This window comes from Natrix helvetica (genome assembly GCF_964273705.1).
Source record: "Natrix helvetica genome assembly, chromosome: 16".
NCBI lineage: Eukaryota > Metazoa > Chordata > Lepidosauria > Squamata > Natricidae > Natrix > Natrix helvetica.
In genome coordinates, this window is record NC_138563.1 from 6804542 (window position 1) to 6819281 (window position 14740).

The 14740-nt window shown below is 48.8% G+C and overlaps 1 protein-coding gene across 1 annotated transcript in view; it reads left to right on the top strand.

Annotated features, from left to right (window-relative positions):
- LOC309399803 (uncharacterized protein) overlaps positions 1-14250 on the top strand; it is a 45826-nt gene extending 31576 nt beyond the window's left edge. The window contains 10 exon segments of the mRNA XM_081967915.1: positions 379-594; positions 2020-2273; positions 5723-5953; positions 6102-6205; positions 7440-7587; positions 8641-8871; positions 9659-9933; positions 11875-12068; positions 12432-12841; positions 13634-14250. Coding sequence (XP_081824041.1) covers positions 379-594; positions 2020-2273; positions 5723-5953; positions 6102-6205; positions 7440-7587; positions 8641-8871; positions 9659-9933; positions 11875-12068; positions 12432-12841; positions 13634-13831 — 2261 coding nt within the window. The 3' untranslated portion in view covers positions 13832-14250.
- Positions 14251-14740: the final 490 nt, after the last annotated feature.

A 14740-nucleotide genomic window follows, 5' to 3' on the forward strand; every position in this document is an offset into this window, starting at 1 on the left:
TTTTGCTCAGCAGATATATTTCTCATTGTGCTCAGAGAGAGAAATATCTGCCTCTATCTAGCATCAAACTCACAGCCTTCTAATTGTGAGGCCCCATAATCCCGTGTGGGGTGGAATCTGGGCAACTGAATGGAGCTGAGTGTTTACTGGCCAGATGCCGTCCCTGTTGCCAGTGCGGAGTTTTGTTCAGCAGATATATGTCTCATTGTGCCCAGAGAGAGAAGTAGCTGCCTCTGCCTAGGATCGAACTCACAGCCTCCTGATTGTGAGGCGAGAGCTCCACCTCTAGGCCACCCTACCCCCCAGAATTACCTGCAGATGTCCCAGAAGACATAAAGCTGGTTGGCTCACCCCTCCCTTGCTTCTGCCACCCTACAGGTGCTGACGACAACAACCTGAATTCCATCTTTTACGAGCATCTGACCCGCTCGTTGCAACACACCCTCTGCGGAGACCTGGTGTTGGGACGCTGGGGCAATTACACCACGGGGGACTGCTTCATCCTGGCCTCGGATTACCTGAACAGCCTCGTTCACCTCATCGAGATCGGCAACGGCCTGGTCACCTTTCAGCTGCGAGGCCTCGAATTCCGCGGTGAGCTGGGGGGGAAGCTGCGGTTGGGTGGGGTGGGGTGGGGCAAGATAGGGAGACCAGATTGGATGTCCCCGGGAAGCTATAGTAAAGCTGAAGACGATTTGTTGTTGTATGTCGCGAAGTCGTGTCCAACCCATCGTGACTCCATGGACCACGTTCCTCCAGGCCTTCCTGTCCTCTCCCATCCTCTGGAGTCCATTGAAGCTCAGGCCGACTGCTTCAATGACTCCATCCAGCCACCTCCTTCTCTGCCGTCCCCTTCTTCTTCTTTTGCCCTCCATCTTTCCCAGCATCTTCTCCAGGGAGTCCTTCTTCCTTCTCATCAGGTGGCCAAAGTCTTTTGAGTTTCCTCTTCAGGATCCGGCCTTCTAAAGAGCAGTCGGGGTTGATCTCCTCTAGGACTGACCGGTTGGATGGCCTTGCAGTCCAAGGGACTCAATGCAGGAGTCTTCTTCTCCAGCACCAGAGTTCAAAGGCCTCCATTCTTTGGCGCTCAGCCTTCCTTATGGTCCAACCTTCACAGCCATCCGTTGCAACTGGGGAAACCATCGCCTTGGCTAGACGCACTTGTGTTGGCAGGGTGATGTCTCTGCTTTTTAGGATGCTGTCTAGATTCACCATCGCTTTCCTCCCCAGGAGCAAGCCTCTTTTAATTCCTGGGCTGCCGTCCCCATCTGCAGTGATCTTGGAGTCCAGGAAAATAAAATCTGTCACTCCCTCCATTTCTTCCCCATCTATTTGCCAGGAATTGAGAGGGCCGGATGCCATGGTCCTAGTTTTCTTAATGTTGCATTAAGCCTCCGGAGTGCAAAAAAACAGCCTTATGGGCAAACCGGAAGTTTGGGAACGGACTTCCGGTTTGTTCAGAGGTTCATTTTGACCCCTACGGAGGCTTCAGGGAAGCGTCCTGAAGGTCCCTGAAGCCTTCAGAGCACTCAAAACGACCCTCTGAGCAAACCGGAAGTCCAGTTTACTCGGAGGTTCATTTTCACTGCTCCGGAGGCTTCAGGGAAGCGTCCTGAAGGTCCCTGAAGCCTCCGGAGGGCTTCCAGGGGGGCGGGGGAGGCTGTTTTCGCCCTCCCCAGGCTCCTATCAAGCCTCCGGAGCCTTGGGAGGGTGAAAAAAGCATGCAGAAAATGGGGGGTCGCGCCTGTAGTGTGAGCATGCGCACCTGGGCGATCGTGCATTGCATTACGGGTGCAGCACGCCCGCACACGACCCCCATGCGCTCCCCCCACTTATGGCACGCGAGCCCAAACAGGTTCCCCATACAGCCTTGCCGGACTCCTTTCCCAGTTTTGAACCAATCAGTGGTTCTTTGTCCAGTTCTCGCCGTTGCTTCTTGACCGTGCACCGTCTCAAATCTCCGTCAAAAATTTGAATTGCGTGTTTTGTTTTGTTTAAAAAAAACCACCCACCTTCCAGGAACGTATTGCCAGCAGCGGGAGGTGGAGGCTATCACGGAAGGCGTGGAAGAGGACGAAGCCTGTTGCTGCTGCGAACCAGGTCACCTTCCGCGCATGCTGAGCTTCAACGCGGCCTTCGGGCAGCGCTGGCTGGCTTGGGAAGTGGCCGCCACCAAGTACGTCTTGGAGGGATACAGCATCAGCGACAACAACGCGGCCTCCATGCTGCAGGTTTTCGACTTGCGGAAGATCCTCATCACGTACTACGTGAAGGTGAGGAAGCTTTTTTTCTCACACGGATGCCCAGATTCTTTCGCCAAGGCCGTTTTAAGTCAAAGCTTGGTGGTCTTTTCTCTTTTGCAGATTGGGGGGAAAAGGGGGGGAAAGGGGCAGGAATGGCTCCAGGAAATCTATTTAGCCGGGAATAGAATAGGAGAATAACAGGAGTTGGAAAGGATCTTGGAGGTCTTCTCGTCAAAAACCCCTGCTCCAGCAAGACATCCTGTGTGCCTTTCTAGAATGGAGTGGAGTGGAGTAGAATAACAGAATGAAAAGAGAAGAGAAGATAATAACAGAATGAATACTGAATAGAATAGAATAGGAATAGAATAATAGAAGAGAATAACAGAATGAATACAGAATAGAATAGAATAAAGTTCAGAATAGAATGGAATGTAATAGAAGAGAATAACGGAATGAATATAGAATAGAATAACAATAAATATAGAATAGAATAGAATAGAATAACAGAATAAATATAGAATAGAACAGAATAGAATAGAACAACAGAATAAATATAGAATAGAATAGAATAGAATAGAATAAAGGAATAAATATAGAATAGAATAGGATAGAATAGAATAACAGAATAAATATAGAATAGAACAGAATAGAATAGAACAACAGAATAAATATAGAATAGAATAGAATAGAACAACGGAATGAATATAGAATAAAATAAAATTTAGAATAGAATGTAATGTAATAGAATAGAATAACAGAATGAATATAGAATAGAACAGAATAGAATAGAACAACAGAATAAATATAGAATAGAATAGAATAGAATCGAATAAAAGAATAAATATAGAATAGAATAGAATAACAGAATAAATATAGAATAGAACAGAATAGAATAGAACAACAGAATAAATATAGAATAGAATAGAACAACGGAATGAATATAGAATAAAATAAAATTTAGTATAGAATGGAATGGAATGTAATAGAATAGAATAACAGAATGAATATAGAATAGAATAGAATAACAATAAACATAGAATAGAATAACAATAAATATAGAATAGAATAACAATAAATATAGAACAGAATAGAATAGAATAGAACAACAGAATGAATATAGAATAAAATAAAATTCAGAATAGAATAGAATAGAATGTAATGTAATAGAATAGAATAACAATGAATATAGAATAGAATAGAATAACAAAAAATATAGAATAGAATAGAACAACAGAATAAATATAGAGTAAAATAGAATAGAATTCAGAATAGAATAGAATGGAATGGAATAGAATAACAGAATAAATATAGAATAGAATAGAATTCAGAATAGAATAGAATAGAATTCAGAATAGAATAGAATAGAATTCAGAATAGAATAACAGAATAAATATAGAATAGAATAACAGAATAAATATAGAATAGAATAAGAATAGAATCTAATCTAGAAGGGACCTTTGAGGTCTTCTAGTCCAACCCCCTGCTCAAGCAGGAGACCCTGTACCATTCCAGACAAACGTTTGTTCAATTTGTTCTTTAAAACTTCCAGCGTTGGAGCATTCACAACTTCTGCATTCACAATTTCTGAAGGCAAAATTCGTTCCACCAATTAATTGTTCTAACTGTCAGGAAATTTCTCCTTGCTTTTACGTCGCTTCTTTTGCTGAAGCTTGAGATTGGGATTGGATTGCAAAGCCTTAAAACTCTTGGGAAGCCCACAGGGTCTTCTTAACCACCGTTGGACTACTGCGTCCACATTTTTGGTCACCATGATACCAAAAAAGATGTTGAGACCCTAGAAAGAATGCAAAGAAGAGACATGACCCTAAGGAGACTAAAATATACAAAGAACGGTTGCAGGAACTGGGTATGTCTAGTTTAATGAAAAGAAGGACTAGGGGAGACATGATAGCAGTCTTCCAATATCTCAGGGGTTGCCCCAAAGAAGAGGGAGTTCTCCAAAGCACCTGAAGGCAGGACAAGAAGCAATGGGTGGAAACTAATCAAGGAGAGAAGCAACTTAGAACTAAGGAGGAATTTCCTGACAGTGGGAACAATGAATCAGTGGAGCAGAAGTTGCCTCCTGAAGTTTGTAAATGCTCCAACAATGGAAGTTTTGAAGAAGAAGTTGGATACCCATTTGTCTGAAGTGGTGTAGGCTTTCCTTCCTGAGCAGGGGGCTGGACTAGAAGACCTCCAAGGTCCCTTCCAACTCTGTGGCTCTGTTAACCTTCAACCGCGAACCTTAGTTGTACGAAGCGCGAGGTTTGCCTGCCCTTCCTTTGACTCACAACTTCTAACCTTCCCGTTGCCATCGAGTCCCCACTCGCCCGGAGAAATCTGTCCCTTCCCTCCTTCACGCAAGCTAATCGCGGGCAGCCTTCTTCGGTGGTTGAGCCAGGCGGATAAGGAAAGCGGAACTTTGACGCAGCAGCTTGAGGGGGGGGAGAGGTTTCGTTTGAAGCGCCTGGAGGTTTAGGGCGGTTTGAGCATAAGGTGACCTCAGCCATTGTCTTTTGAGATCTTGTTTTTAGCTTGCTGTGATTAGCAAACACAAAGGATGATTAAATGTTTAACCCTTTAACACTTCTCTTCCTTCCCTTTTCACATTCCTTTCTTCTTCTCTCCTCTTTCTTTCTTTTTCTTTCTTTCCTTCCTTCTCATCTTCCCTCCTCCCTTCCCTTCCTTCCTTCCCTCCCATTACCTTCTTCCTTCCTTCCTTCCTTCCTTCCTTCCTTCCTTCCTTCCTTCCTTCCTTCATCTTCCCTCCGCTCCCCTTTCCCTCCCTCCCATTACTTCCTCCCTCCCTCCTTCCTTCTTTCCTTTCTTTCCTTCCTTCCCCTCCGTCCCGTTTCCTTCCTTCCTCCCTTCCTTCCTTCATCTTCCCTCCCCTCTCCTTTCCCTCCCTCCCATTACTTCCTCCCTCCCTCCTTCTTTCCTTATTTTCCCTCCTCTCTCCCTCCCTCCCATTACCTCCTCTGTCCCTCCTTCTTTCCTTCCTTCCTTCCCATCTTCTTTTCCTCCCTCCCATGCCCTCCCTCCCTCCCTTCCTTCATCTCCCCTCCCCTTTCCCTCCCTCCTTCTTTCCTTATTTTCCCTCCTCTCTCCCTCCCATTACCTCCTTCGTCCCTCCTTCCTTCCTACTTTCCTTCCTTCTTTCCTTTCTTTCCTTCCCATCTTCTTTTCCGCCCTCCCTCCCTCCCTTCATCTCCCCACCCCTTTTCCTCCCTCCCATTACTTCCTCCCTCCCTACTTCTTTCCTTATTTTCCCTTCTTTCTCCCTCCCTCCCATTACCTCCTCCGTCCCTCCTTCCTTCCTTCTTTCCTTTCTTTCCTTCCTTCCCCTCCCTCCCGTATCCATCCATTCATCCCATTCTCTTCCTTCTTTCCAACCTATCTTTCCTCTCTCCCTCCCTCCCTCCCTCCCTCCCTGTTTTTCTTCCTTCCCTCCCTCGCTGGCCCCTTTCCTCTCCCCGCAGAGCATCATCTACTACGTGACCTGCTCCCCGAAGCTGGAGGAGTGGATGGGGAACGAAGGCATCCAGGAAGCCCTCCGGCCTTGCACCGCCCTCAACTACGCCGACAGCGACCCCACCTTCAACCTCAACATCGACGAAGACTACGACCACCGCATGGCGGGAATCTCCCTGGCTTCTTTCTGCAACATCTACCTCGACTGGATTCAGTACTGCTCCGGGCGCAGGGAGAAGGCGAGTCGGGGGCCAGAAGGAAGAGGGGGGCAGGATTATCTGAGACCTGGCTTGGGAACCCGACAGCCCCCCCAACCCAATTTCTGGAGAAGGGGTCCACGGTGGCCCTAAAATTCACCTCCCGCCTGTGGTCTCCCTCCTCCTGCAGGCCGTCGACCGGAAGTGGAATTCCCGCCTGGTCACCCTGTGCTTCGGACTTTGCATCCTGGGCCGCCGAGCCCTCGGAACGGCCTCCCACAGCATGTCAGCCAGGTGAGAGGAAGCCCTTCGTGCTTCTCCCCACCCCTCTCGGCTCGATTCCATTCTAACCCTGATGATGTTACCTAGCGTGGTCGTGAAATGCCTGCAGGGAAACTCATTTGAGAGCAGCAAGGACCCCCCCCATGGAGAATATTGGCCCCTCAAGGATGGAACTGGTTTTGGTGCTGTCTGAGCTTGGCGGTTTTCCCCGCAGACGTTTCATGACCCCTCTAGGTAACACTATCAGTTTTGAGGGGGAAGTGGGATTTGCTCTTTCTTCTCCCTCCCCCATCACGGAGGATGAGTACATTGGTAATGAAACGTCTGCAGGAAAACCACCAAGGACCCCACAGTAGTAGAAGTAGTAGTAGTAGTAGTAGTAGTAGTAGTAGTAGTGCTTCTTCTCCTTCTCCTTGTTCTTCTCCTCCTCCTCCCTTCTGCAAACTTCCCTCCCTTCTAGCTCTGATGATGTTACCTAGCTGGGTCATGAAATGTCTGCAGGAAAATCACTGGCAGAGAGTTCAGAGAGTATCAAGGACCCACAGTTGTTGTTATTGTTATTGTTGTACTCTGCTCCTCCTTCCTCTTCCTCTTCTTTTTTCTCCTTCTCCTTCTCCTCCTCCTCTTCCTCCTCCTCCCTTCTGCAAACTGCACTCCCTTCTAGCTCTGATGATGTTTGTTAGGAATGTAAGCCAGCAGTTGGGTTAGCAATATATAAACCAGGATGGTAGTACTGTTTCTTTAAGTACTGCTCTAATGTGATTGGTTGCTGTTACCTCAAGCAGCCATAAGAGGGAGCCAGAATGACTGTTAGCTCCCTGTTTGTTAGACGCTGATCGGTGGATGTATCGTGAGTTACTGTGTTTTTGTTACTGTTAGCCTAAACCGATTATTTGATACTGGACTGTGTTCGAAGGATCATTCCTTAACTGAGAACATTGATAACGGACTGACTGAACCGTGTATGACTTGGACTGTAAATTGAATACTTCTATATTTCCACATAGTAGACTACTATATTTTATACTATTCGCTGTCCCTGTATGCTGGTTTGTGCCTGTTCTTCCATACCACTCTCCTTACGCTTCTCTGCACACTCGCTCTCCTAACGGGGAGCTTACTTAACTTAGCAACGTTCCCTAGTTGGGTCATGAAACGTCTGGAGGACAACCTCCAAGCTCAGAGAGCACCAAGGGTCTTGGTGAAGTCGGAGGCTAAACGTGACCCGCCTTGTCTCTTTCGATAGCCTGGAGCCTTTCCTTTACGGTTTGCATGCCCTGTTCAAGGGCGACTTCCGCATCACGTCGCCCCGGGACGAATGGGTCTTTGCCGATATGGATCTTTTGCACCAGGTGGTGGCGCCTGGCGTGCGCATGTCTCTGAAGCTGCACCAGGTAAATCCGGCCCTTTCCCGATTCTTTTTACTGCAAAGCCCCTCCCTCAGTTGCCTTGGTTTTTGAGGGGGGGGGAGTAGAAATGCTTGAGAGAGTCGGTGAAGATAACTGGCTAGAAAATGGGAGGCCGTGAGTTCTAGTTCTGGTTTGGGCACAAAGCCAGCTGGGTGACCTTGGGCCATTTCTAGGAGAAAGTGAATTCTAGTGCCGCCTTAGGCATGAAAGCCAATTGGCTATCTTTGGAGATATCACCAGGGGACGGTGAATTCTAGTTCTGCTTTAGGCATGAAAGCTATTGGGTAACTTTGGGACAGTCATCAGGAGACGGTGAATTCTAGTCCCCACCTTAGGCATGAAAGCCAGCTGAGTAACTTTGGTCCAATCACCAGGGGAGGGTGAATTCTAGTCCTGCCTTAGGCATTAAACTCAACTGGATGACTTTGGTCCAGTCACCAGGAGAGGGTGAATTCTAGTCCTGCCTTAGGTATGAAAGCCAGCTGAGTAACTTTGAGCCAATCACCAGCAGACAGTGAATTCTTAGGCATTAAACTCAACTGGATGACTTTGGTCCAGTCACCAAGTGACAGTGAGTTCTAGTCCCGCCTTAGGCATGAAAGCCGGCTGGGTGATTTTGGGCCAACCACTAGGAGCACAAAGCCAAATGTGTAGCCTTGGGCCAGCCACTCTCTCAACCCTAGGAAAGAGGCAATGGCAAAACCCTTCAGAAAAAAAATTGTCAAGAAGACAAGCTGGGAGTGATCCAGGAGAATGTGACACAATTGAATGGAAGAAAAAGAAAGGAATGCTGTGTGTGTGTGTGAGAGAGAGAGAGAGAGAGGGAGGGAGGGGGGTGGGTGAGTGTGAGAGTGAGAGTTATGCAGGGGCACCGCTGAGGATTCTGGGAGTTGAAGTCTGCCGATCGAGAAATGCTGCAAATTGGGGAATTCTGGGAATGCGGGGATGCTCTTCCCCGGAGATGGAGGGGTGGGCCTTTCTCTCCCCCACCCCCACTCCCTTCCCATTGATGTGACACCTCCCTTCCTCCTTCGCAAGGACCACTTCACCTCCCCGGATGAATATGACGACCTGGCGGTGTTGTACGACGCCATCAAGTCCAACAAGGAGAAAATGGTGATTTCCCACGAGGGGGATCCCGCCTGGCGCAGCGCCATCCTCACCAACACGCCCGCCCTGCTGGCCCTTCGCCACGTGATGGACGACGCCAGCGACGAATACAAGATCATCATGCTCAACAAGAGATACCTGGGCTTTCGGGTCATCAAGGTAGAGCAGACAGAGATTGGCAGTGATTGCCAAGGACGCTTTTCAATCAATCAATCTATCTATCCATCCATCCATCCATCAATATCTATTATCTATATCTAATATTTATGTATATATTTTCCTATCAATCTATTTATCTTTCTATCTACCTGCCTACCTACTTACTTATCTATCCATCTATGTCTTCTATCAATCTCTCCTATCTCACATATTTATCCATCCATTCATCCATCATCTATATCTATCTATCTATCTATCTATCTATCTATCTATCTATCTCTATCTATCTATCTATCTATCTATCTATCTATCTATCTATCTATCTATCATCTATATCCATCATCTATCTTTATCTATTATCTATCTATATTATCTATATTATCTATGTATATATTTTTCTATCAATCTATTTATCTTTCTATCTACCTACCTACCTACCTACCTATCTATGTCTTCTACCAATCTCTCCTATCTCATATGTTTATCTATCCATCCATCCATCCAACATCTATCTATATCTATTATATATCTATCTATCATCTCTCTCTCTCTCTCTCTATGTCTTCTACCTATCTCTCCTATCTCATATATTTATCCATCCAATCATCCATCATCTATCTATATCTATCTATCTATCTATCTATCTATCTATCTATCTATCTATCTATCTATCTATCTATCTATCTATCTAATCCAATCCAATCCAATCCAATCCAATCCAATCCAATCCAATCCAATCTAATCTAATCTAATCTAACCTAATCTTTCCTCCTGTTCTCTGGCCCAGGTGAACAGGGAATGCGTGCGAGGCTTATGGGCCGGACAGCAGCAGGAGCTGGTCTTCCTCCGGAATCGGAACCCGGAACGTGGCAGCATCCAGAATGCCAAGCAGGCGCTGCGCAACATGATCAACTCCTCCTGCGACCAGCCCATCGGTTACCCCATCTACGTTTCCCCGCTGACCACGTCTTACGCCAGCAGCCACCCGCAGCTGCGCTCGCTCTGGGGCGGCCCCGTTAGCTTGCACAACATCTCCGCCTGGTTCATTCGGAGCTGGGAGAGGTGAGGCTGGGAATTGGGGGTGCAGGGAAGGATCGACTCCTCTTCTCCCAGGTTCAGTTGTGGGCGAGGATTGCCGGTTTTGCTCCTGCAGGAAGGAAAAAGAACAGGCCCAGCAGCAGGTCCGCTCCACATTGGCCTGTCAAAACTAGTGAGGCAGGGTTTGGGGTGTGGCAGAAGCTTTGCAAAATGTTGGGGTCCCATCTGACAACTTCTTGAGCGAGCCTTGACTTCTTCCACTTGAGCAGGTGGTTGGACTAGAAGAGAAAGTGAGAAAGTTTTGGTGGTCGGCAGAAAAATTATTTGCCTTTTTTATATTGCGCTAAATCAAACTACAGCCCCCTGGGATGAATACCTGCAATGGACGCTTGTGTTGCTGCAGAGAGTCTCCCCCTTTGGGGTCTTTTTGTGTGGGTCAGAGTGGGGGAGACATTCTGACTTGGGGTCTGCTTCAGCCTCCTGGTGGGGGGATTTGGGCGAAGGCTGGAGGGAAGCGCCACTGGTGGCGAAGAGCCGGAGGGCCTCGTTCCAGTGGGACTGCATCACGGCCTGGAACTGGCTGACCATCTCAGCCCGTTGAGCCTCCAGGCGCCGGTACCTGGCCTTGCACTCCCACAGGTCTCCCCTTTGCTTGGAAAGCCCATGCTCCTAGTCCTCAGGGAGGTGCTTCTGCTGAGCCTCCATCTCGGCCAGATCCAATATGAACTGAGCTCTTTTGCCAACTCTTTCTCCAGGGGGCTGCTTAGCTCCAGCAACGTCTTCCTGTTGGGGCCCTAAAGAGCCCAGGTGTGCACGCGAGGAGTGGCTGGGAGGGGAGGGGCGAGTAGAGGCTGGCGAGGCGCCCCTTGACACGAGTGACATTAAGCTGGTCACGCCCACCCAGTCACATGACCGCCTGGCCACACCCATCCAGCCGGTCATTAGGCAGGTCAAATTAGTGGTCCGCGGGATTTAAAATTATGAATTTAGCGGTCCCTGAGGTCCGAAAGGTTGGGGACTCCTGGACTGGATGACCTCCAAGGTCCCTTCCAGCTCTATTCTGATTGATTGACTGGTCTCCCCATTTCCTTCCATGGAAGGGCTGGGAAAACCTCTGTCTTTGACTTGTGGCAGGAGAGGTGAGAAGGGGCTGTAAAGGCCCATCCTCACAGCGTAGGTCTTTTGCAACGGTTTGAGGGGTGCCTGCCTGCAACTGGGGCGCTCCTAAGGACATGCCACCCCTTTTCCGCCACTTTACAAAGCCTTAGTATGGCTGCAGTTGGGATCCTGCATCCAGTTTTGGTCCCCACACTATAAAAAAGATGTTGAGACTCTGGAAAGAGTTGCAGAGAAGAGCGACCGGGATGATGAGGGGACTGGGGGCTAAAACGTAAGAAGAACGGATGCTCGAATTGAGCATGTTTAGTTGATGGATGATATCATCTAGATGGTAGATGATGAATTGGGTATCTCTAGTTGATACAAAAAAGATGTTTGAGACCCTAGAAAGAATGCAAAGAAGAGTCATGATAACAAGGGGGCAGGAGGCTAAAACGTATGAAGAACGGTTGCAGGAATTGGGTATGTCTAGTCTAGGGAAAAGAAGGACTAGGGTGTGACATGATAGCAGTCTTCCAATATTTGAGGTGTTGCCACAAATAAGAAGGGGTCCACCTAGTCTGCAAAGCACCTAAAGGCAGGACAAGAAGCAACGGATGGAAACTAAACAAGGAGAGAAGCAACGTAGAAATAAGGAGGAATTTCCTGACAGTGAGAACATTAATCAGTGGAACAACTTGCCTCCAGAAGTTATTGGTATACTCCATCACCGAAGGCTTTTAAGAGACTGGACAGCCATCTGTCTGAGATGGTATATAGGGTTTCCTGCCTGAGTTGGACTAGATGACCTCCAAGGTCCCTTCCAGATCTGTTCTTCTATGTTCTATGTCCTCTCTCGCCTTGCAGGTTGCAAAAAGGCTGCGGAGCCGGCTGCAACAGCGGAGGCAACATCGAAGATTCAGACTGTGGTGGGGGCTCGTCTCTCAGCAATAACCCCCCCGGGCACAGCGCACAGGTCCCCGGGAGCACGGCTCACAACGCCGGGCCGGCAGCTGCGAACCCCACCGAGCCGGGGCCCACGGGTGCCCAATCTCAGGCAGGTAAGAAAACTTTCCGGAAGGTCGCCTGTGTCAGGATTCCAACGGATGCCCTAATTAATTCCCAGGAATGCTTCAGAGTTGACATTCGGCTCCCCTCACTTCCTGAAGGTGATTGGAAGGAAGAATTGGGGAGCCAGGTTGGGGTGGAGCACTTGAGGCCTGATTTAAAGCAGGGCTGTCCAACCTTGTGGACTGCTGGCTGGGGGAATTCTGGGTATTGAAGTCCACCGGTCTTAAAGTCGGCAACGTTGGAGGCCAGGGTGGATTTGATTTAAATCAAGTCGATTGACTTTAATTTTTAAAGAGCAGCTGTCATCTCCGTCCCCAAACTCGCCTGACTTCCTTGCCTTGTTCTCTCCACAGAATCCGATCCCAGCCTTCCTCCTCCGAGCCAGAGCTGGCTGGTCCAGCCCCAGCTAAGCCAGACCGACGGACGCCCCCCGCCGACCCCCGCCGCCTCGTGGCCTCCAGGCCCCCATTTCCTCGGAAGCCAGCTTTCCTGCGCCAGCTCCTCGGCTTCCGTGGCTGAGGGCGCCGGACGTACCCCTCTGCCCCTCCACCCCAGCCTCGGGACTCTCTCCCCTTTTGTCTACGAGGGTCTCTGCAGCAAGTGGAGCCTGCCCACCCGCAAAGGACTGAACGGGTTAGGGGGCAGCGAGAGCGAATTCCCGCCTGGGACTCCGCCCCCACACACAAAGGACAGCTCTTCTGTAGCGACTAACGCTGTTGCCGCCTTGGGGACACTCACCATTGGAGGGAGCCCTAAACCTCAGGTAGGTAGTGTTTGATTATGCACATTGCCCATCATTGAACGATCAGTGGCTAAGCGCCATGGTGGCGCAGTGGTCAGAAGGCAGTATGGCAGGCTAATGCTGACCACTGCCAAGAGTTCGATCCTGACAGGGTCCTGGTTGAACTAAGCCTTCCGGCCTTCTGTCTGTAAAATGAGGACCCTGATTGTTGGGGGCAAGAGGCTGGCTCTGTAACCCACTCAGAGGGGGCTATAAAGCACTAGAAAGCGGTATACAAGTCTAATTGCTATTGCTATTCCATTCTATAGACTTATATACTGCAGAACAGAACAGAATACAGAATAGAATAGGATTCAGAATAGAATAAGATTCTGAATCCTATTCTATTCTGTCTTCTATTCTATTCTGAATCCTATTTTATTCTATTCTGAATCCTATTCTGTTCTATTCTGAATCCTATTTTATTCTATTCTGTATTCTATTCTCTTCTATTCTGAATCCTATTCTGAATCCTATTCTATTCTATTTTATTCTATTCTGTTCCTGTGGTGGCACAGTGCTTAGAATGCAGTATTGCAGACTTAATTCTGCCAACTGCCAGCAGTTCGATCCTGACTGGCTCACGGTTTCTTTTTGTTTTTGTTTTCTTTCATCAAAGCAAGTCGGTTTAGCCATCACCGTTAAACTCCCGCCAACTTCTGCAGCCCTTCATCCGTTCCGGGAATTAAAAGCGCCCTTCCGTTTTTTTGCGCGAAATCTCGCTGCCGTCCACACATATATAACGTTCACGCCTTTTCTCCCTTTCTCCCGCAGGCTCCCGCTCCAGGACCAGTCCCCGAGGCTGCCACCAGCACCCCTAGCCCACAGCTGCCTCTGGAACCCCCCTCCGCCGCCCCTCAAGAAGACTCTGTGCTCCCCGAGTCCGACCCTCTGGTGGCGGAATGGGGCCGGCAACGAGAAGACGAAGACAGTCCCGCGGCCGGCCAACCCCTCCTGGATCATCAATATTGAATTAGAAGGGGGGGGCGCACACTCTTGACGTCCTATAGAACTACGGGCTGGTCCCGTTTGACTCTTCCTGGCTTCTCCGCCTGGTCACCCATCACTCCCGGCTCTTCTGTTCATTCACACAACCCAACCTGACCCAATGTTTTTGTCTGCTAGACCAAGGACAAGCAATATAGGCTGTTTTAGCCTTGCCTGCAATTTCTTCCATTTGCACTTCCTTTCTTCTTCTTCTACCATCTCCCCCAAATATCTTCCACTCGCCTGCAGGGGCAGGCTTTCCCCCCCCCCCCCCCAAATCACAAGGACCCGCCTTGCTCATGCACTCTGTCGTTCACTGGGCGATGCTCAAGGCTGCCCCCGCCCCTCATTCCCCCTCCCTCCCCCCCCCGCTCTTTGTCGTCCCTCGGGGTTAATAATAACGATAATAATTCTTTTCGTTTTGTTTTCGTTTTTTTCCGCCCCGTGTTTCCCCCTCTCAGAATCATAGAGTTGGGGGGTTGGTGGGAAAATGAAAAAACGCGGGAAAGGGGGGGGAAAATCTCACAGCAGCCGACGAACTTCGACGTTCAGGATTTGGAGAAAAGCGGGGAAAGACGCAAGACTTGTTGGGGTATCTTTGCAGAAAATTGGAAAGGTAAAGGTTCCCCTCGCATATCTGTGCTAGTCGTTCCCGACTCTAGGGGGCAGTGCTCTTCTCCATTTCAAAGCCGAAGAGCCAGCACTGTCCGAAGATGTCTCCGGGGTCATGTGGCCGGCATGACTCAACGCCGAAGGCGCACGAAACGCTGTTCCCTTCCCACCAAAGGTGGTCCCTATTTTCCTACTTGCATTTTTTACGTGCTTTCGAACTGCTAAGTTGGCAGAAGCTGGGACAAGTTAACAGGAGCTCACTCCTTTACGCGGCGGCGCTAG